Here is a 24,046-nt window from a genome sequence, read left to right as displayed (position 1 = left end):
AAAAAGCTACCCAAGTTTCATTTCATAATCTAGGTGTTGAAGGCAAAGGTAAATGCTTTGGCAATAGTTCTTGCTCACTAAAATTGCTTCAAGCAAGGTATTTGTGAACGTTCCTCAGGGAAGTGAGGGGGTTTTCTTGGGTTTTAAAACCTTTGGCAAGAAGCTTTGTTATTTGTATTGAATGTTCCAAAACAAAACCGTAGCCAGAGGAAATAGCATATGTGAAACTTTGATCCACACATCTGAAACTTGACAATGATTTGGCAATGGTTTGAAACAAGTTTTATAAAGCACAGTGTTAAGCAGCTTTGGTTAAAAGTATGTGCAAACCTTGTCTTTAGCACACAAGGCAGGAAACCTAGAGGCCTGATTTCAGTGTGAAGTGTAATCTTTCAATTTGCATGCAGGTTATGCAGTGTATTCTCAGGTTGATGAAGCAGGCTTTGGTGGTAAGCACCTCTGCATTCCAGGCGTAGCACCACCAAGTTGACATTTGGAAGAAACCACTAACCTTTGCCTCATTTTCTGTAACTGCAGAAATCATAGCCTATTCATGTTGCAAAAAACAGCAGGTTGGAGATTCTTGGTTACAAAACATTAGTCCATGGAAATGGTTAAAGCACAGTTTAATGCTACTGGTACTCCTCCTGATAGGAATGTGGTCATACCTATCAAGAATGGATCTGCTGAGAATTGAAATGTGGTAAGTGTGTCAAGGATGGATCACATTTGGAATCTAATTTTCCTTCCTGAAATATTGGAAATTGGAACTAGAAGTTAGGGGGGATATTTCATTACAGGACTGCAAAAATAACGTAGGTGAAAACAGTCTTCATTATGCCTGTTACTCCAGTATTCCAGCTTGGGCAGTGGTGCTGTGGTGGCTTGACCCAGGCTGAATGCCAGGTGCCCACCAAAACTACTCTGTCACTCCCCTCCTCAATCAGACACGGGAGAGAAGATATAACAAAAGGCTCATGAGTCAAGGTAAGGACTGGGAGATCACTCAGCAGTTACTGTCACAGGCAAAACAGACTCAACCTGGGGAAATTAATTTACTACAATTCAAATCAGAAAAACATGTTCCAACCACCCCTCCCTTCTTCCCAAATTTCTCTACATCCTCCCCCAGAACAGCATAGGAGAACCGGGAGTGGGGGTTATGGTCAGTTCATCACATATTGTTTGTGCCACTCGTCCTCCTCACACTCTTCCTCTGCTCCAGCATGGGGTCCCTTCCCACAGGAGACAGTTCTCCATTAACTTCTGCAATGTGAGTCCTTCCCATGGGCTGCAGTTCTTCACACACTGCTACAATGGGTCCCTTCCACTCAGTTCGGTCCCGCAGGAGCAGACTGCTCCAGTGTGGGTCCCCCCTGGGGTCACAAGTCCTTGCAGCAAACCTGCTCCAGCCTGGGCTTCCCATGGGTCACAGCCTCCTTCAGGCATCCACCTGCTCCGGCATAGGGTCCTCCATGGGCTGCAGGTGGAGATCTGCTCCCCTGTCAACCCCCATGGGCTGCAGGGGCACTGCCTGCCTCACCATGGTCTTCACCACCAGCTGCAGGGGAATCTCTGCTCCAGTGCCTGGAGCACCTCCTCTCTCTCTCGCTGGCACAGATTGGTTTTGGGTTGGGTTTTTTTTTTCTTAATATGCTGTCACAGAGGTGCTACCACCGTTGCTGATTAGCTTGGCTTTGGCCAGCGGTGGGTCTGTCTTGGAGCCAGCTGGCATTGGCTCCATTGAACATGGGGGAAGCTTCTGGCATCTTCTCACAGAAGCGACCCCTGTAGCCCCTCTGCTACCAAACCTTGCCATGCAAACCCACTACAGGTGCTATCACATCAGCAGTACGCGTTACCTAAGTAAAACAAAGAAGGAACAGCCTCATTTTGGTTCAGTAAATGCCACCTTCTTTCACCTTAACTTAATAGGTTTACAAGAAGTGTATCTTAGATACATGGGAGAATAGCTGGGAAAAGTTCAGGTTTGACAAGACTGGCAGGTAGAAGGTGAGTCAGGACATGACATCTCTGAGGTTTGTTTTAAGTTAGGGTATAACAGCAGTGGTGGTGTGTTACCACAGCAGGCAGGAAGAGGTAAAATCACCCGTCCTGTGTCAGGAAATCCTGCAGGTGTGAAATGAAGCTCTAAGGATGCCATCATTTTTAGTGCTTAGAAAGGAAAACATTTCCAGGTACTGAGTACAGAGACCATTCTATCAGAGAGGTACTCTTTTATGATTATTTCTGATTTTCCTGTGCAAATAGAGTCAGTACAATAATACCAGTAGCTCATCTGCTTAGTGCTGTGCTTTGATTTTATTAATTTTCTTTTAGTAGATTTATGGGAATGTTTCCTAAAAATCAGCAGGGTCCACAAGCATTGCTCTTCTCAGATTTTCATTTCAAGTTCTGAAATCTTTGGGAGGTGAAACAATTCATAAAACCAGGATGAATATGCATTAATTTATTGAGCTAACAGAATGAATAATAAAAAAAAGAGAAGTTAAGGTTTATATAACAATGTGCTTCAAATGCATTTGGAAATGTAATTGCTCTAATAGAGTTGATTCTAAGTATCATAATTAAGCAATCAAATGGCATCAAGTTCCTCAAAAGATCGGTTTAGTGACGTTATCTGAAACGTAAGCAGTTAATTTCCAGGGAGGAGCAGCCTGACTCTTCCGGAGTGGTAGTTGTAAATGAGTTGTTCAGGTGAGCCACTTTCCATGTCTGTGAGGTTACATCAGCTACTTCAAGGATATTCTTCAGTGTGATTTCGGTTTTGTTATTGCTGTTGTGAAACTGTGGTGCTTGCTTCTGGTCTTGAAGTTCTGTATGTGGCAGGGGGAGTAAGTGTTTACACAGTTCCAGATTCTTAGTATGTTCCTTCTTGAACAGCTGTACTTTGTCCTTTTACAGCAGTTCTTTCTACCTTTTGCCTTCTGTCACTGTACTGGCTGTCAGCCTCCTGGTCATTGATTGGTTTACCTAATTATTTATATGAAAATATATTTTTGTCTGTAAGGTGCAAGCTAATATATTTTAGGTTTGCCTGTTACAAAAGGAAAAGCAGGAATGTGCTTTCAAGTTACAATGCACGTTTCATGATTTTAGGTAAAACAGAACATTTGTTGCACTTCAAATTAAGTTATCCTAGTTGAGGGCAGTATATATGGCAGCCAGTGTTACCATCAGGATTCAAACCAACTCACCGACACCAGTATTGTTGCATCACTGCAGCATTTTCATGGCTGATGTCACACAACTGCAACTGGGTTACTACAGAGGACACGATACATTATGGGTGGGAGCCCACAGTTTACAGCTGCTGACATAATGTCACAATCTCTTTTACATTAGTGTTTTGCCGGCGGGTGTTATGGTGGTTGCTGACATTTGGTTTTGAATAGATGGCCAAAGTTCTATGCTTTGCTGTTTTAAATTAAAAAAAAAAAAAAAAAAAAGAAAAAAAAAAGAAAAAAAAAAGAAAATTTAAAAGTGTGTTGGGAACACATGCAGATCTCTGGTGACAAAAGGCAGATTTTTTTAATCAACAAAATTTTGTAGCACAGCCCAGGCTTAGAACTGGCCTTCATTGTTGTAGTTAATTGGAATGAGAGCAGAAGCCATATTCCCATGCAACAGGATTAATGGACTGATCACATTAGCATCTCGTGATGAATTGGAATTCACCACCACCCATCTAGTTTGAGTGCCAGCAACAGTTGAGCTGCAGCTCTCTTTCTTTGTAGTGTATGTGGTGGGTTAAAGTACCCAGTAGGTTAAACAGTGCATCTTTATGCATCAGTGATTTTCCTTTGGAGACAAAATTTGTGTTATAGCTTAAGTTAAAGATGTGTGAACACAGCCCTGGTTATATTTGATGTTAGAGGAACATTCTTCTTTGAGGAGGAAGAGTTTACATTTAATGCCAAATGATGCAATTTTAAATGTAGTGTATCCTCTAGTTGCATTTAACTTTGGATTTGCTGGCTTTCTGAATGTCATCCCAATTAAGATGGAAAAGGTCAGTGATCTGACTCCGCTCTGAGATTTCATTTTGTATTTGCACTGTTAGCTTTTTTATCTTTCACAGAGAGCTTAGTTCCAAAGAACGCTTCCCCTTTGCCAAAATTCCACATGATCTTGCCTTCAAGGAAATGCATACCATTTTTAGCAGGCTAGGATAGCAGGCTAGGATAGCCTTTTTTAAAAGCAGATTTCTCCTAACAGTAATTTTAACACATGAAATGTGAACACAAACAAATTAGTCCTAGTTCAATTTATAATAGCTGTATTTCACTCATGCTTATTTGTGATGAAATTCAGTGTTTGTGCTTTTTTTGGGGGATTAGTCATTTGCTCTTTGAAGCTTATGGTATGTCAAGCAGCAAGGGCGTGCACGTGCAAATTAAAGCAAATAATTTGCATCTTGCTGATTACTCCTTGCTTGATTTGACAGTTATAGACTTTTTCTTAATTCATGCTATAATATTTGTTTTTTAAAAAATAAATTAGACAATGTCTCACTGCAACATTCTGTCAATAGAAATTTTTGCACAATAATTTGTACTGTAACGCCTTTTTATTTTCTGGTTGTTGTTGAAGTTACTTTATGCATACAATAGCAGAAGAGTATCACTAAAACAAGTCTTAATTGACAACATATTTTCAATAAAATACATTAGATTTTGTTCCTTACCTCACTTCCACTGCAGGGTAGCATGTATATAAATATATAGCTGACCACTGGAGTGTGTTTTTCTTCTCTCCTGGTTTTGTTAGAACTGTTCCTTTCATTCAGATATTTTTAGGAATAAGGTGAGGAAGAGGATGGAGTTGTTGAATTGTTTCATACAATGACTGCTGTATTCTCTGCCCCATTTCTGGTCCCATTTAAGATCTACTCTCTGTAATGGGGGGAGGGTTCCAGAGAGATTGCGCAAAATCAAAAATGTCACTTGAGTTTTAGGGATGCTGTGTTTTGGACTTCGGGAAATTCGAATACTTGTTGGACATTTGCAGGAGGGCGAAGCAGGGATTGCAAATAACCAAAAGTAGTTCTTCATTGCAGATTCAGAATTCACACTGGATTTTATCATATATTGCTTCTGTCTAATTCTCAAGTTATTCTTGTTTTACAGTATAGCTTAGTCTTTTTTTTTTTTTTTTCCTAGCACTTGCCCTTTTTTTTTTTTTTTTTTTTTTTTTTTATGGTCTTGGCAGACCCATCCTTTTAGCTCCCTGTTTGAGCACATAAAATCATGGATGCTGTGTATAAGATAGTCTTCTCATGGCCGTCATGTGAGTAAAAATGCTGCAAACTTACTAACCAAACTTGTAATTGGTTAGACCCATTTTGAGTGATTTAAGAAACTATACTGCAGCATCAAAATTCAGCTGTGATTTAATCTGCTTTCCACTGACTTTCTACTGCTAAACATAAATACCAAGTTTTAAAAATCACTGCAGGTTGAAAGAAGTCTGGAAGGACATAGTCATTGCTGCTCATCAGCTTTGGTGTTACTTTTCTATCATGCTATGAGCTCATTTGTTGTTTAAAAAAGTGTATTTTCATTTCTTCATAGAATCATTTAGGTTGGAAAAGATCTTTAAGATCATTAACTCCATTAACCCAGTACTGCCAAGTCCACCGCTGAACAATGTTGGGGTTTTGTGGGTTTTTTTCCAGGGAGTTATTTCTTTAGAAATACTAAATCATAGCTCAGAATATATTAAATTCTTGACTAGTTCATGCCTTATCATCTGCACAGCATGTAAACACTAGGTTTTAAACATTCTTTGGTAAGATAAAGTGAAACAAAAAGTAATTGAGAATCCTCATGTTTGTGGTGAAACCCTTTCCAAAACAAACTTTTTATTTGCAACTCTTCTCCCAGTAATATGGCTTATTAATTGGGAAGCCTATTTCTTTGTTAAAATGGGTAGTATTAAAACAGACTTTGCCAGCACAGCTGTGTGAAGGAGTGATAAAGCTATGTGCTGAAGGATGTTCATGTATTGTCAGATGTGGTGGAATTCAGTTCCATCCTCCAGGGTCCCTAAGAAAAACACTCACACCTTGTATGTGAATGAATGTTGTAATAATGCTACAAAATAGGTGCTTAAACATCTAGTCAATGTGGAAGCTAAGTATTTTTTGTAAATTACTCTTGCTTGTTTCTTGTCATCTCTAAAATAATTTGCGTTCTTCTCCCTTTCTTATATAGTAATATACAACTGTACTGTGAAATTATCACAGATAATTCCAGTGGTTACAAGTACTGTGATTGGCTGCACTGACTATAAATTTTTCAGGTCACATAATTTTTTTTTGTGTTGGGACAGTATGTTTGTTTGGAAATTGCTGTTCTCTTGTTACGTTTTACAATAATGTTGGCACAGCAGATATCTCAGTTATGTAACTCAGATATGTAACAGTTTTGGACATTGCATTGTTGCATAGTTTTAGCACTATTACTGTGCTTTAAATCTACCGCAGCTATATAACTTTTAAGGGGGGAGGGTTGGAGTTTGCTGTCATTTTCACTACAACATTAATGAGAATTAAATTGTGGAAGGGAAAGAAACCCTGTGATAGACTAGTGCATTATGGAAGATGGCTTGTGCAAAGTAAGTGTCCGTTGCATAAATTTCCTTGCAAGTGTATGCTGTGTCCCTGCAGGGATATACACACTTACTTTGTTGACTGTTGTACTATCTACAGATTCTTAAGCAGGTACTGATCAGTATGATTCATTTGCCGCTTCCATTTAGGCTGGAATTTGGCAAGTGCTTTAAACTGGCAAAAGTAAGCCCTGCCACCAGAACAAGGGCCTTTGCTGCCTGCACCATCGTTTTTTCCTGGTGTTGACATAGGATTTGTGTGACTGTGTGATGAGGTAATCAAAAAAGCCAGTGTATTTAACTCTGATCAGTTTCCCACAAACTGACAACGCAAAGGGCCTGGGACAAGCAACAGAGGTAAGAAATCTTTGAGTTTAGCAGAAGCAGTAAGGAGGATCCATCAGGGTGGTCTGTCTTTGCATTTGATGAATCTGATGTTTTAGCTGGACTAGCATATAGTAAGATTAGGATGTTTACGGAAGCTGTCTTTAGCAATCTGTAAGCACAGGTTTTTCTTCGTTCTTAGAAGAAAAGAAAAAGGGAAAAAAAGGTTGTCTCACAAAATAGAAAAGGGGGGGCAAAGATCTCAAACTTTTCTGTTGTAAGACAATTAAATCTAGATATGCAAGGCAGACTTAATGCTGATGGATTCTATTAGAGCTGGTCGAAAATGTTCATGTAGTAGTGTTGGTTTTTCAGAATCAAGTTCAGGCAAGTTTAAACTGAGGGCATGTTTGAGCCTGATACAAGCTGGAAAGAAGCTTTTAGTATGATGTTATTATTTTTTAATTTTTTTATTTTTTTTTAAATATTCATTGCTGAATTGTTATGTTCCCTATTGCCTTTTTGTATCAATGGATTAGGAGTCTCCATGATTTTCATATTTTCTTATCTATGTGCACCCTGCAACATCTGCTGGATTTTATATCCATCATGGCCTCTGCTACAGTTTGCTTCAGTCATACCTGTAGCTTGGATAATGCAATTCCTTCCCACTTGTACATTAAAGTATATGTAGAGGTTTTTCTCTGCAAAGTTTTTCATAGTGATTCTTTCTCCAGAGATTTTTAATTCTGGTTATTTATCAGTAGTAGCTCATGGCTTGTTCTAAGCATTGAGGTAGACCTAGAGTCAGTTCCAGCTGCAGTTGAAGTGACTCTTTTCCTTGGACAACCTAGAGCAGCTTACATTGGAACAGTGCTAGGCAGGATATGTCTGAGGAAGTCTTTTTTACTCTGGAAAAGCTTCCCTTTCAAAAAAAAGAATTAATGTCAAGAGACGCAAGACCTATTTTCATTGTCAGTCTTTAAAAAGTAATCTGTATTGGATGATTCCTTCACGAAATAAAGATACAGAAATTACTGTGTCCGTTTATTGTATATGTTTTGGGGTGGGAGCTTTTATCCTTTCATGCTGATGAGGAGAAATTGAAATTCAAAACAAATAAAGAAAATAGAAATTAGATTTGGATTTATTTGGTTTTTTTAATCGTTTCATGACACCAATTCAGGTTAGATGCGTTTTTACAATGAATATCTGCCCTCCCTTGAAAATGCAAAGGTGAAGCATCAGTTCATTAAACAGGCAGTGTCTTCATAGGAACTCCCTGCTGACACAAGGTGCTGTTGATGTGAGCGTAACTCCTGTCAGAATTAAGAGCTGGGTGTGTTAGGGAAGTGGGAGCTGTTAGTGTGTGTATGTGAGAATTGTTCTTTGGCATTTATAAGCAAGAGCTTTCCTTGACCTTTCAAGAAAAAAGAACCCCTTGCCTACTGCATTATTTATCACAGTGCAGCTTTTACTCTTTCAGGAGAGTAATACTGACGGGTATTTTATACATATAGACTGGTAATTGGAACTGGTTAAGGAAAAATACTGATTCTTCAGCTACAAATATTTTATAGGGAGTTTTGGTTAAACTTTTATCTCTTGCCAAGCAAGGAATGTATAATCACAAAGAAACAGTAAACCTTACTGCTAGCAGCAAGCAGAGCATTTCTCTGCAGCTGTGAATACCCTTTGTTGAAAATCCTTTCATTGCCTGCTTGAGATTGCAGGGTTGAACTGGTGTCCCTCTGAAGGAGGGAATGCTTTGGCTAGAGTATAGAAGGCTTGTCTAAAGTGTGTGCCTCATGTTTCTGCTGTTGGAACTATTACCTATAAATATGTGTGTATCTCTATAAAGTATGTATTTGAGACCAGAAATTTGAAGCTGAGGTTTCCTTATAGCATAGAGTACCTTACAGGGGGCTGGGAGAAAAGTACTTTCTGACTCCTTTTCATTACAGCACTACCCACACAATACCAACACCAAAATCTAAAGATGGTCCTGAAACAGAGATTTGAAGCTGGGCTTTCAGCATGTTAAACTAGCTTCCTCTAAGTATAAGGCAGTTCAGGGTATGAAAGTGTGACTATGAGAGGAGTGTTGCACCTGGCTCTCTTTTTCTTATTGTGGCTGTAAGATTTTAAAAGTTGTTGATTTATTTTGTGCATTAATTGAGTCACTTCATAATCTTGAAACTTTTGCAGGCAGGACAGTGAAACTGATTCCTGTCCAATTGTTCCGACTGTGTGACGGCAAATACACAGACAATAGTTGTCCTCATGAATTTTTAGGATAGCTTTACTGAATGTTTCTTTTTTCCCTCCCTTCAGATTTGTCACGGAACAGACTGTCAGAGCTTCCAGCAGAAGCATGTCACTTCGTCTCCCTCGAGAGTCTTAATTTGTACCAGAACTGCATTCGGTATATCCCAGAGGCTGTTTTGAACTTGCAGTCTTTAACATTTCTAAATATCAGGTAACAATTGTCTTAGTCTACTGATGTTAAAGCAATATTTCTAGGTTTATAAATTTTGATGCATCCATAAGTAATGCTAACATGGTATGTAATCATCTTGTTGTTATACTGTATGTCATTGAATCAAAGCAACCTGAACCAGTCTTGCCCACTTCGGTGGATCAGGGAACATGAGGATTAAGCAGTAGCTTATAGAACTGGGGTATAAGAAGAAAGCTTATTCCAACTTAAAGGGCTCACAAAATAAATTCCAGTAGTTTTCATGTGAAATACAGGCATGTAGACTGAAAAGAGGTGATAGGGCTTTTGTATAGTCTTTACAATTAAACTCTCAGCAGCTGAATAAGGCTTGTGCGATTTCTCTGTACCTTCACTGTGCTGGTGGCTTTTAAAGATGTGTCTCAAGCATTAACACTTCTCTGTCAGCATTAAAAGTTAATTGCTGCAACTTAGCCTGTTGATGAAATTCAACTGGGTACAGCATCCTCCATTTGTAGAAGGTCTTTTAAGAGGTGTGGGAATTCCCTTGTCACAAATTGGCAGTGCTATCAACCAAGAACAACTTCAGGCTGTTTCCTTCTGGTCTTATGCTTTTGACAATTTAGTATACTTAACGTTTCTTGATGATGGTGAGAATTGTAGTAATAGGATATGAATCAGGTATGGGTTTCCTATTGCTATGATCTCTAGTAGATGCAGTCCAATTATTATCCTTTTGAAAGCTGCTGTTGGTTCACCTACTGCTCAGAACTTTTTTTATTGCTTTAATAGCAGGGAAATCTGGGTTTCAAGCATGAAAGAAGTATAGCAGCATGTTTTGCTAAATGTCAACATCTGATCAAAGCCTTATTTAAGATTCTAGTAACTTTCTTTCAAATCATCCAGTCACTGCTCCTTGTTATGTTTTATTTTTAAAGGGAATCTTTCTGTTCTACAATCCATGCTCACCCTGCCTGATTCTCATCTGAGGTTATGGTTCAGTCATGTGACCACGTATTTGCTTTAATAGTAGTTTATTATGAAATGTCCAAGCCTGGGTTTTGGAATAGTGAAATCCATCATACGAAGGTTTTTGATCCACATGACTTAGTTAGAAATATATTTTAAAAATTCAGTAAGTAATGACTTTATGGCATTTTGCATGTGCTGACCTGCAGTACTTACTACCTATCAGAAGGACTTTTGCACTTTGTTCAAACATACTCATTTGTGACAGAGGGTGACAGGTTATCAGAAGCATCTGAAAGGGCATGAAAATATCATATTCCCCAGCACTGAGTTCGAAAGCATCTGATCAGTCTTGGTACTTGATATTCAGAGTTTGTTCACATATAACTGGATAAAGCAAGTAATAAAGAACGATTTAATGGAATGACTTTCACGGTAACTATATAAAAACTGAGTTGATAATTGGAGTGTGCTTTTTGTATGCATCTTTCGTTGCATTAAAATGTGAGGTGATTTCTCAGTAGAGTTCTGATTTGTTTTCTTTCTGTCCAAAAAGTCGAAATCAGCTTTCAACATTGCCAGTACACCTCTGTAGTCTACCACTAAAAGTCTTGATAGCAAGTAATAATAAGTTGGTTTCAATACCTGAAGAAATTGGACAGCTCAGACAGCTGACAGAGCTTGTGAGTATACAGTTATTTTTTAACTATTACTCTTCAATCTTTAGTTTTTAATCGATGTGTTGAATGGGTTCAGAGGTGCTTCAGAATAAATCAGTTTTTTAAACTGATCAAAATAATGCAGTAATTAGGATGCTCTCCAGGCATGTGCAAGATCAACATCCTGTTTTTCATTCTGCTGAGAACTTTGTGATTGTAAACCAGTCACTCGTATGCAATGGCAAGTTAATTAAGTCTGCTCTTAGCCTAAGGGAGATTTCTATCTGCCATAATATCTCTTAACTATGTTCTGACTTTTTATAGAGGTGTTAGAAAAGAGTTTGAAATACTCTGAGATTTTAAAAAAAAAAATATGTGAGGAAAATATGCCTTGTACTGGAGAGCAAATGATCCATGTCAATTTAACTAACAGTCTTCCCTAGTTTTGAAAGGAAGGCTGGATGGAATTAGAGCTCTTGGTGCATTTGTTTGTGGTAAGAAGCTTTTATACAGCAAGTGGTGCTGTCTCAAATAATGTGGAATAACTTGAACGAGGTAACTTGAAATAACCAGAATGCTTAATCTTTTAAAGCTTTTATTTCCCCATGTATTTAACATGAGAATAATGCTTCATATCAGCAATGATATTTAATGAATATAAGGATCTTAGGCGTTACATAAATAGTTGTTTCTTTCAGTCCCTAAAGCGCTACATATTTTAGTTAACAGAGTATTACTAGTCAGTGGTAACTCATTCTTTACTCTTGCTTTGTAGGATGTGAGTTGTAATGAAATACAGACAATACCTCCACAGATTGGCAATCTGGAATCCTTGCGGGACCTAAATGTCAGAAGAAATAATTTGGTGCGTTTACCTGAAGGTGAGATGAAGGCTGTCAGTTATAACAGCAGAAACATCAAGTACTACTTTATTTTCCGTATCTTTTTCTTCCCCTGAGAGCTAGAAGCAGTGTACTTAATTATTTTGTAAAACACATATTTTTATACTTTTGCTTTTTTAAAATACTCTTTTAATCTGCCGAATTGTCTGTTTATTTTTCTATCTCCAGAGCTTGCTGAGTTGCCTTTGATTCGCTTAGATTTCTCCTGCAATAAAATAACAACAATACCAGTTTGCTACAGGAACCTCAGACATCTGCAGACCATCATGTTAGAGAACAACCCTCTCCAGTCACCCCCTGCACAGGTAAACTGCAGCTAGGAATTCAAATGCCTAGTTCAGCTAAAAAGAGCAGAACGAATGTAAAAGCTGAAGGATACAAACTTTACAAACCTTATTTAAGAACAAGAGGACTTTAAATTTTGTATTGTCTAAAAGTGTTAAATATACAGCATAGCTTGAAAAATCCCTTTTTCTTCTCTTACTGTATTAGTAGTCTCACCTATGGGATATTGCTAAGAATTCCACTGTTAGCATTGTACTAATGTTAGCTGAACATGTCTGCTTTCAGTGCAGGAGAGAGGAAGCTGTGTTAGGCAAGACTGATTTTGTGCCACTCAAGTGTCAGAATTTTCACTGAGGCCTCAGTGCTGCTGGTTCACTTTGCAGCAGAGTGCTCAAGTTAGCCTTTGAGCTACAAACTGCAACATGGTTAGTGACTAATTTGATTTTTAAAGTGGGTATGTAAGCCCTTGACTATTACAGGTTCCACTGTGAGCTGCTGCTTCTGAGTCAAGAGTGAAACTTGCTAGGACCTGTAGTTTCAGTGGGGTTTTGCCTCCCTTTTGAAAGCAAAGACAGCTGTTACTGGCTTCATTCACTTTAAATTTGAGCTTGCTTTGGCAGTCTGCCACTGCCATTCAGAGCTGGCCATGGGTGGGATGCATCTGTTCTGATGCCAAGGGTATAAATTCTAGTATTTGTAAATGCTTATGTCTTGTTTGCATGACGAAATTTCAGCATCCGGCTGACAAAGTTGCATGCAGAGCAGATGTACCTGGAGGACAGCTTCCATTTGTCTATCATGGGCGTTCTGTGATGCTCCACTATAGCTGTTTCTCTAAAATGCAGTGAGATTAGAAGAAAAGATGTATTGGTTGACATAAATGTGCTCGTTTATTATTCTCAACTACAGGTTAAATGTCTGTAGAGTACTTTGAAAATGTATTGTCAAATTACAGTTATGTAATCTTTAAATTTGTTGGTTTTTTTTTTTCAAAGATATGTATAAAAGGAAAAATTCACATATTTAAATACCTGAACATAGAGGCATGCAAGATAGCTCCGGACTTGCCTGATTATGATAGGAGACCCATGGGATTTGGATCTTGGTAAGTTTGGCACAATGCAAGTTCCTAGTTTTGATGATGATGATCAGGAAAATTTTGTCAGTCACCAGAGTTTTTAAAATAAATAGATCCAAGAATTATTCTTTGGTAAGTGCATTGATGGGGGTGGCTTTGAAGAATATAATTTGTGTTGTCTCATGGTGCATTCTAGCAAGGTACCACTGTGTAAGAAGTGAGGAGCAGTTCAGAAAACCTGGGCAATATCATATGAAAGGCAGTGTTAGAGTTGATACACAGTAAAAAAAGAGTGTTGGTATCTTCACAGTACAGGGGGTGTGCTCTTGTGGTGTTAACAGGCGTGTTCAGTTTATAAGATCTTAATATTTTCCACATACTTACTGAAGTATATCCCTGCTGTGATTTTTAACCTTTTGTACAGAATTTTTTAACTGCTGTGCTCAAACTGCAGGTGTAAGTGGTAATCTCCACCCCATTAGTAAACTGTTATTTTTGGCAAGCTTTCACTTGGCACTGTTGCTTAGCATTGTAACACAAATAATGCAACAGTCAGCCATATCAGCTGCTAAATTAAGATGTCTAGAGAAAAATAGGAGTTAAGATTTATTTCTGTCACTTGATATAGAAGAAAAGGGAGTCAGTGAAGTATGAAACTTAAATATATATGAAAATTACCTCAGTCATCTTGGAAAGTGGTAATAAGGTGTGGAGGAGTAAGTTGCTAAGGGATGTACCGCTGTTTTAGCAGCAATAAAACACAAATCAGAGGGCCTCACAATAAATCATCATGAGTCAGATTTGTGAAGAAGAATTTGCATGAGGGACTGACAGAGGGATTCCTCATCAGCACTGGATGTTTTAAATTATTTTTCTAGATGAGGTCAACATATGAGCATTTTTGAGTGTTACTCAGTTTCCTAGAGTATAAGCTGTTGCAGATGGTTTCTGCATGATACCGAAGATACTGTCCTATTACTGAAAGGGAGTGTCTGCTCTAAGTGAAAGGGAAAGGCTCTAAGTGATGAAATGTCACAATCTGTTTATCTCTAGCATAATTTGTTTATTTTTTTAAGAGAAGGTCCAACAAAATCAGTGGGCTGTGTGCTTACTAATGTCCATAGTTGTATATTACTATGGAAGTTTTCATTAATTACTGTTGTGAAATGAGAAGAATTAATGTATTTTAATCTTAGCTTGGGATTATGAATGTAAAAAACAAGTACAGAAATGGTTGAGGATGCTTTCTCTAGAGTTGCTTCCAGATTTAGCTGTATGAAATGAGCTTCAGCTGGCTTTCCTTTGGCTGTATTTCCATCCCCAAGAGGCCATAAGAGCTGGTGATAGAATTATTTGTTGTTACGGTGCTGTTTAGGGCATTTAGTGTTGCAGGTGGTTCTTCCTGTCTTCATGTGCCTATGGAAGAACTGTCCGTGGATTAGAGTACACATTAGGAGAAAATGGCAGAAAGACCCAGAGGAAGAGAGGATCCCAAATTATCTTATTCTTCTGGTTCTTGGGATGAGAAAAAAGCATTCAGCTACAATACAGTTAATATTTCTGGCAAGTCACAAGAGCTTTATTTTTGTTATCTTCAAGGGTGACCAGCAGAAATAAGATACCAGTCAGTACACCTAGACTTTGTTGCTGTTTTATCTTATAAGCTAGGTAAAATACTATGGAGGTTAAGAATCCAAAACTGAATGTGGAGATTCTTAAAGTTTAAGGAAGTTTGAGTTGTGCTGTGAGTTCACTCTTGATCAAAGATTTTTTAATAGCAAAGTTGTTAATATTGCTAATAAGACAAGATACTCTAAAACATTATGGCAGAAGGTGTGGTTTGGAGGTTCTAGTGCAGCTAATTATTTGTTTTAGCCTTGTCAAATTACATCAAACTGTTTTACCAGAGTGAAATATTTTCTGTTACAATCCTTTTCTAAACACAAGCTATGTGGAATTTGTCTTGCAGCAGGTTTTGATCTGCTGCAGTCAGTCCCTCGTGCAACACTTCAGGTTAGTGCTGAAGTGAACGTGATTGAGAGGAGGCAGAACTGCTGAAGCTGTGCAGTAATTCGTTTGGCACTGAGGCAGGCTGGTACAGTCTGGAATTAGAAGGTTTAAAATACGAAGTATTCGTGCACAAACCAGTGTAGTGGATATTCTGGGACTTGCACAACTGTTTGTTCTTTCAGGAGGTAAAAATAGGTGGTTTAGTGTGGCTTTGAAGGCATGTCTTTGAAATCTTGTCAAGTATTGTCTTTCCTTTAGCAGCTGACCTTATGAGTTGTTTAGCTTCTTGTCCTTTGATTTCAGACCTTATATTACTTCCTGGGTAAGTCGTAGTTGCCCCAAAATGCTCTGATCTATCCAAATGCCTAAATGTTGTTCCTTGTAGCTGGTTGGTTGAGGGGGAATAACGATCTTAAGTCTTAGCAGATTTCAGGATGGCTGCTGTATGATTATAAACATGTAAAGTGTGCAGCATTGAATAAGCTGGTTTTAGGTGTGAGAGCTGGGGAGAGAGAAAACAGCTTTCATGTTAAAAAGGAGAAGAGTCCTGGAAACAGTGATCATGCATTATTGAGCCTCCCGATAACCTTAGTGTTAGATGCTTTTCAAAATCTGTATTTGAAAAGGAAGGCTAAAAGCAGAAAATTTGTATCAACATACTTCCCCATTTTGGGGGGAGGTAGCCAAGCAGTCGCTTTGATGCTCTTCGATTTGCAATAATTGTTCAACTTACAAACAGGGTTCTGAGGACATTCTGAAAATATCAGTGCATTTAAAATGGAATTATACTGCAGATGGATTTTTCTTTTCTCTGACCTGTGTTTTAAATCCAGTGTTTAAGTACTGTGAACTGTTAGCATAAGTATTGTTCTGTTGTCAGTGATTCAAGTTAATAGTTCTTTAACTGCATTGGGCAATTTCATGGTCATTCTTTTTCCTTCAGCACCCAAAAGAAGGGAGTTGGTTTTTCTTTCCTCTTTTTTTCTTTAAAGGGGTTTACTATGCAGATGACCTTTCTGATCAAATACAGGGCTATAAAGGTGTAACTCTTGCATTAATCAAAATTCCATGCAGATACAAAGGCTTGTCTTTTGGTGTAGCAGATGCATAGTCTTAACATTTCTCATCTGTAGCCCTCTATCCTTCCTCCTTTTTGTTGCTATTTTGTGTCTATCTGAAAATAAAAATACCCAAAATAATAGTCACTGTTCTACAAAGTCCTATGCACGCATACAGTGCCGCAATAATAATAATAATAATTGAACATAAGTATTTCCTTAAAGGGAGATTTTAGAGGGAGCAACAACTTGAGAGTAATACCAGTGAGAAAATGACTTGCAATTTACTTGTTATGGGGTGAAGCGATTAGCTTCCTGAAATTCATTCTTCCTTGTGTATTATGTAGTAATTACTGCTGTAGTTCTCCCTGGGGCATCGAGTGCCAGCAGGACAGTTGAGCCATTGTGAAATGCCATCTGCAGTGGATCAGACAAGTCCCATTGTCTCTTACTGCAGCTATCTGCGGCAGTTGCCAGACTTGACATCTGTGATGGCTGTGCTGCTGAATTATGTTGTTTCTAAGCCCAGAAACTTAGAGAACTGTATGGCTGTTTGGTTATGTGTATTGTTAACGCTAGGCACATACCTAATGCCTTTGTCTAGACATGTCATTGACAAAGTCAGGCTTTGCAGATGAAAAGTGTACTTCTATATTTATTATATTATGAAGTCTATTTATTTATATTATGAAGTATCTGAAATACTATCCAGCTTAGTCCACAGTTTCTTAGGTAGGTACTTATGATACAGAAGATAGTTATGTAATGCATTCTGTGTACTGTTGTGTAGAAATAGTATATTCCGTATTTTTTAGTAATTCTGCATAGATTTATGCTTGCCTATGAAAAAGTTTGAGGGACAGTGTTTTTCAACCAGAACACAAGAGTAGCAGAAAAAGTTTGACTTGTTAAACAACAGTGAAAGAACAGACCACTTTTGCAGATTTCTTTGACATAATTCCTGTTTGGGAAGTGTTTGAAGTGTGGATATATACTGTGGATCAGATTTGCTTTTAAAATACTAGGCAGTGGCAGGTGGGCAGCTGACTGACAAGTATGTTTGTAGCTGTAAGCATGTGCCTCTTGTTCTATGTGGCAAATGCAGTACGAGGCTTTCTAATACGCTGAGCTTGTGAACGTGCTCAGCTGTGCTAGGTAGCTTATTCTGCTTTTGTCCTATATTAGCGGAGAAGCTTTTGGTGGTGTTCATATTACAGTAACTAAAACTGTGTGTTTGACAGCCATGAGGAACTCTATTCTGGTCGTCCGTATGGAGCACTTGATTCTGGCTTCAATAGTGTGGACAGCGGAGACAAAAGATGGTCAGGGAATGAAGTAAGTGTTGCAGCTTTATTTTTGTGAGTACAGTATTGTACAGGAAAGAGAACTAATAAGTATACATCTGGAAGCATATCCAATAGGTGACATGTGTATGCTAGCATGCAGGTTGCCTTGAGCCAAAGCTATTTGTTGTTTTATTGGAGAAAAACAAGCATAATTTTATACAGGATGGATACAAAGGTGGAAATTAAAAGAGAAATTTATAAAACTGTGCATGACATGACATTAATTTGCTGGAGTATAAAAGATGAGAAAAATGGATTTCCTAATTTTAAAAAAAAGCTTATAACTATCATATTACAATGCTGAGCCAACTACAATTATTCACAAGTAGTTATTTCAATACCATAAATCTGAATGTGAAAATTAAGCTTCAGAAATCCGATGGAAACTTTGTCTTCTTTCTTTGCAGATTGTTTCAAATGTTAAAATCTCTTTGCCAGTTTGAAGCAGCAAAATGGGATCTCTTAGCAAGGAGTCTGTCAATTATTCTTCCTGGGAGGAAGCTGTGTTTTCCTCTTGGGACAACCAGAAAAGGCAGTAGCCAAAACCTAAAGTGTTTCAGTCAGCTATACTCTGTATGCCTGCTTGCACTCCTAGTTTGGTTTTTGAGAAGATTCTAGGAGTTTCCATCCTGGGATGTTTTCAAACACTTGCAGATATTGCAGACAAAACTGTAGGCGAGCTGATTTTTTTAAGAAAGTGTAATTATATGTTTTTAAAACCTGTATATTTACTTATATATAAACTATAGCTGTATTTTGCTTTAGGTTAGTGTTTTGTAGGTGCAAAACAGGACAGTTGAAGTAAAAACACAAACCAAGAGGTAGTAGCTTGCAAGATGACGTTTCTGAAGAAAAGTGTTTTTTGTCTTCACTGTTTGCTTTTTAAAGCCAACAGATGAGTTCTCAGATCTCCCTTTACGTGTGGCCGAGATCACTAAAGAACAGAGACTGCGAAGAGAAAGTCAGTATCAAGAAAATCGAGGAAACACAGTCGTAACTAATGGTGGAGGTAAATAGTGATCGTTGGTTAACAGTATTTATTGTCATCATTATTAAAGTTCTAGAATATTTGCAATAAGTAGTAGGTTGTCTACAGAGGGGAAAAAAGAGAAAGATCTAGGTGGAATTATACAAAAACGCTGTTGTATTAAGGATGCTACAAGGCAAAATCAAATAGCATCAGAATTAGGATTATCTTGGAAATGGTGTGACAGCTACTGCATATATGCAATGTTAAAGTCTCCAACTGCTTTTAACAGTATTTTGGAATCTTGAATTTTGGTGCATGGAGTTTTGCTGCTTGAACACCTGGGGAAAATTCACAGCAGTAGTAAATTGCCAGTGCTCTGTGCCAGTTGCTGTCAAAATGGGATGAGCAACTTTGTCAGGGAATTTTGTATTTCCAAGTAGCAAAAGTGCCTCGTTCAGCAGTCGAGTTTTAATCCAAACCTGCATACCATCTAGGAGGGACTGGTATTTGTGAGTGACATTGCTGTTTTGTACTTTCTCAATTGGTTGTTCTGCAGTCGTACAGTAGCACCCTCATATTTGTTCAAGAGGTGATAATGCTTTCCATGTTTCTTGATCTCCGCAGTCCTTCTCTATTTTAACTTCCAATAATCTGCTGCTACCACTGTCTCCTCTTGTTTATATGTCCTGATTTTAGTATTGTTCCAAGTTTATTTTTTTCAGTCATTCCCCATTCTCCATTTTTCTGCACTACTTATTGTTAGATCTCATCCCCTTATACTTTGATTAATTTTTCTTCTTTCTCAGCTGCTTCCTGTTTTCCATTTCCCCTAATGGCTACAGTTCATATTCTCTGAGTGTCACTCTTCTCGGCTATTTTTAATCTTCCATGCCCAACTCCCACTTTTTCTTCTCTCCTCCTCCCTCTCTTTATCTTTTGCCATCTTCTTTTCTTGGCCTTACTCTTCTCTGCCACAATATTTTGTTTTCTTTGCCACATTTGAGAAACTTGTTGGTTGACTCACACTCTTTTACATGTTAATGGACAAAAAATTCCTTTCAAACAGTTAAAATCTGGTAAAGTTAGAAGAATTGAAGACATGGTGTCATGGGAAGCTCTGGGCAGCCTTAATAACAGGTAGTGCTGCCAGCTCTGCCTCCAAGACTAACTTTATTTTGTTCTTTGGGTTTTGTACACCAGAGATTTCAAAATGTTTCACTAGGCTTTTAAGATGGAGTACAGTCATTTCATGAGTAGGAGTATATGAGAGGGGCACAAGCTGTAGCATGTGGCTTTCAGCGATCCAGGAGATGCTTTCCAATTTTGTGTTCCTAACACAGATACTAATGTCTTTCACCCTCTTCTGTATTACTGTTAGTATTATTTAAGTTTAATGAGCAAGGCTGGAAAGAAGGGTGTTGTGTTTTGTTTTGTTTTCTTGGGGTTTTTTTTAAGATTTGAAACTGAGATGGAGATCTAAAGAAGCCAGAGTATATAGGAATGCTATTTTGGATGGTTGTAGTAGCAGAGGAGGTGGCTTTGGCAGTAACAGTTGCTAGATTGTGTGGTGAGGCAAAGAGAAGTCTGTTTTAGACAAGCAGGAAAGGGGCGGAGGAGTAGAAAAAGAATGTCTGCAAGAGAGTCTGGAGCAAGTTTGGGGAGTTTTAGGAAAAAACAAGCTCTAGTGCTCAGAAAGGGAGCTTATACTTTCCCCTGGATCCCCAGCACAGCATTTTTCAGCAGGATGATTTGTTCAATGTCATGACCCTCAGAATCCCTGGGCAGAATGTGTAAAAGCAGTGACAAGTGAAAAAATTGCCCTACATAATATCATCCACACAAGGGAAAATCAATGCTAGCCAAACTGTGCTATTTCTTGCTCTCGTTTCAATGGTTCCCAGTGCCTTTGTTTGTTTGTTTTTATAAAAAAAGTGCAGGTGCTTTTCTGTTGTTTTAGAGGGGGTTTGTTGCTTTCTGTACTGCCCTTTATGTCCACATAGACTTTTTATATTTATTGCATTTTATCCACATGACTTAGACATGCTGCCCTCTGTTTTGTTGTCATAGTAGTAAAAATAATAGAAGTATCTGTCACATCCATTCAAATTTTTCTGACAGAGATTAATTAGAACCAAGAGAAATTATTCAAAATGTGCACGAATCATTGTACAGTCGTGGTGTTAGCTGACGGATTTTGATCGGTAGGTTTTGGTATTGAAAAAAAACCCCAGTATTTTTCAGTCACTGAAAAAGTATCTGTGGCTAGCAATATAAAACTATGTGCTTGATACATGTTTCTCATTGCTTCTTAAAAAGCGTAAGTTTTATCATTACTTCAAAATTTGATGTTTAACAAATGTTAGTGGGCCTGGCAAAATCCAAGAGCGCTTAGGCTGAGCTTTCCCAGATGGAAGAAAAACAGTAGGACCTTAGTTCCTGACATTGCTTTTTTTGTTGGGATTTTCCTCTCCTATTGGTTATCTAATTATGGGTGTTTTCTTTGTGTATGTGTTCAAGTGGAACATGATCTCGATCAGATCGACTATATTGATAGCTGTGCCACAGAAGAGGAGGAGGAGGAGGTGAGGCAACCCAAGTGCATGGACTCAGACAGCCTCAGCTTACAATTCATGGCATATATTGACCAGCGGCGAATCTCTAATGAGGTGGTGCTTTTACTTAAATTAGTTAAATTCATACACCCCAGGAAAGCCTTTGTGATGGTATTAATGCTTCTTGTCCTCAGAGGTTTTCTTTTTTGTTTGTTTTAAATAAAAATATAAAAAAATTAGGTCTGCTCTGGAGGAAGGGCACAGTGTTGAGCTTTGTGCAGGGTCAGAGTTGGAGTGTTAAGCTGCTCCCAGGTGCCCTTTGGGATATGTGGAGTAAGTCTAAAGCAGCCACGCTTTTCCTATCATGTGGGTTCTTGCAAGTTTGTGCTTTAGGTATGTGTGAAGTAAATGGTTTTTCCAAAGGAGTGCTGTCTTCAAAAAACATGGAAGTTGATGCTTTATTTGGTAGTGTGAATATATACTGTCTTTCTCAAGGTTGAAAACTGTTGATTTTTAGCAGTGTAAAGATTTAGTACAGGAACTTTGCAACTCCATTGATTTGGCTGTTCATGTTGATTATAAGTCATTTGCCAGTAAACTCAATTTCCTGAGCATCCATTTTAAGTTTAGACTAACTTTTCAGAAAGCCTACTCTTTGCAGAGAACAGCTTCTTTCTTACTGTTGAGCAAGGCTCTGAACCCATGGGTACAGACTTGGTTGTGTATATAGTTGCCTTTCTGAATGGAAACTGCCATCTTTATTTTCAGATAAACCTGGCATGAAACTGTTCTCAGTCGGTAAAAGTATACAGTTGAATGAACAATAAGTAAAATTATTGCTAGACAGGTTTGAAAGTTCTCAGAATAGCTTTTTACAAATGTCTAGAAACAGGTGTGAATAACTTTGGACATTGCCCTGTTTTCTTTCACAGATAAAAAAGAAAAATAAAAAGAGGACAAGCTTAGCATATATTAGCCTAATAATAGCTGCTTCTATTGATTGCTTACTGTATCCAAGTGTTGTCCTGGCACAGGCAAGTGCAGTGATTCCAGTAAAGTTACTGTCACTTTTCTTTAGCTCATGTCATTTCATTGTTTTCTAGCTGCACAGGAATTAGTATGTGCTTTAATAAAACTCACTGGAGTTGCTTTGAAATAGTATGAATTGCCAAAACCTCTTTGGAGCTTAACTCTACATATCTTCTAAGTGATATTAATTATTTTCTACCTATATGTACTTCTCTGCATGATTTACTTAATAGTGGAAGTTTTTTATCAGTGGGCATATTTAATCTTGAAACTGAAGTTTTTTTAAATTAGAGGAAAAAATGAAAGTGAGCTTGCCTAGCTGGAAATGATCATTCCTGAATTATTTTTTTTTGTCCTCCTTTGTGAGGTATTTTGAATAGCAGTAGTTACAATGTAGCTCTACTAAGAGATTCTTTGACATTAATGTACAGCTTTCCAAATAAGTTGCTGACCTAAGTCTTCTGTGTTATTTTGTTTAGGGCTCACAGGTAAAGCCTGCATCCCTCAGAGAATTTCAGAGAACAGAGGATACAAGACGATATTTACATCAGAACAGGTAAGAATATGCGTTAACAGTAATTTTATCTAAAGTTTCAGGATGAATACAGCGCATGTATTTACTGAATGTGTTTAGAAAATGACGTTGTTTTCTGTTCCTTCACCAGAAACATGTGTGGCACTTTATTTTTAAATTATTGCTCCAGTTTAGAAATTTATATTCCAACAGTGGGAGTGACCAAAAGGTGTGGCTATTTTAGGCCAGTGCTTAGTTATAAATCAGTCAGTTAAATCTGCGAAATTAAAGTGTATACTTTTTAAACTGATTTAATGTCTGCTTCTGATTAGTTTGTGCTTTGATTAAATAGTTTATGTAAGCTATATTACATAAAAGACAGAAGGGATAAACATACTTGCACTACAGGTTTAGAGAAAGCATAAAGAGTTACTATGGGGTATCTGATGTATTGGTCACATTCTTGGTTGAGTCTTGGTAGCTGTAGTACTGGGAGGGTTAGTTTAATTAAAAATGTGTGTTTCTGTGCCATAATCATGAACTTACATCAGAGGAAGAAAGGATAGAAGGAGAGTCAGTTCTGAAAACAGGTTGCTTATTTTAACGAGGTAGACTTTTTGAATTATGTCCATAATTCCTCCACTTGGCTTATTGGAGGAAACGGTAATCTGTAAGATGTTGGACAGAATATAAATGAGGTGGCTAGGCTTGAGAAAAGACTGTTGTGTGTGTAGTTGAAAGAACAGAAGATAAGCAAATGTCTAGTTTCTTGCTAATGGAACCAAAATCAGAATTGATAGAACCTTTAATATGCCATTGAAGCATTCTGGTATTCTGTGGAGTGAAAGTGAATGTGGAAGAAGGACTCAGCAGAAAACCAGCTCAATTACTAGGAATGTTAAAAAAAAAAAAAAAAAAGACAACTGCTAGCTTTAAGTATGTCATTACTTATGCTGTCAGTAGAAATTAATTTTTAATGTCATTTCAAAATGGTAATGAAAGAGGAAATGAAATTAAGAATAGTGTGTAAATTTTTCCAATTTTGGCAACATTTGAGTAAGCATTTTGAAATGTGCAGTAAATGGGCAGCTGCAGTAGCTGTACTGATTATAAAGGAGGGTAGGTCCTTCAGTATATATCAGCATTCCTTATCCTGTAGTGTCTGCAGGTAAGGCATGAAATAATAAAGCAGTCTGACTTGTTCTCCCTGAGTAAAGTGAGTGCTCTTGGTGTGAAAAACTGGGAGGAAGTGTGGTGTG

General features: G+C 37.9%; 1 protein-coding gene across 16 annotated transcripts in view; it reads left to right on the top strand.

Annotated features, from left to right (window-relative positions):
- The window catches only part of LRCH3 (leucine rich repeats and calponin homology domain containing 3), a 68,360-nt gene that overhangs the window by 19,050 nt on the left and 25,264 nt on the right, over positions 1-24,046 (top strand). For 14 of the 16 annotated variants that reach the window (XM_056358265.1, XM_056358272.1, XM_056358270.1 and 11 more), the window contains exons 2-10: positions 9,292-9,436; positions 10,941-11,067; positions 11,819-11,924; positions 12,114-12,250; positions 13,226-13,335; positions 17,618-17,711; positions 18,611-18,731; positions 21,210-21,358; positions 22,753-22,829. In XM_056358265.1, the coding sequence (XP_056214240.1) occupies positions 9,292-9,436; positions 10,941-11,067; positions 11,819-11,924; positions 12,114-12,250; positions 13,226-13,335; positions 17,618-17,711; positions 18,611-18,731; positions 21,210-21,358; positions 22,753-22,829 (1,066 nt within the window). The remainder of the gene's footprint in view (positions 1-9,291; positions 9,437-10,940; positions 11,068-11,818; positions 11,925-12,113; positions 12,251-13,225; positions 13,336-17,617; positions 17,712-18,610; positions 18,732-21,209; positions 21,359-22,752; positions 22,830-24,046) is intronic. The other 2 variants (XM_056358267.1, XM_056358259.1) reach the window with 1 other exon arrangement.

This window comes from Falco biarmicus, chromosome 13 (assembly GCF_023638135.1).
Source record: "Falco biarmicus isolate bFalBia1 chromosome 13, bFalBia1.pri, whole genome shotgun sequence".
In the NCBI taxonomy this organism is placed as follows: domain Eukaryota; kingdom Metazoa; phylum Chordata; class Aves; order Falconiformes; family Falconidae; genus Falco; species Falco biarmicus.
Note: the sequence above shows the minus strand (reverse complement) of the source record. Positions and strands in the feature narration are given on the sequence as shown.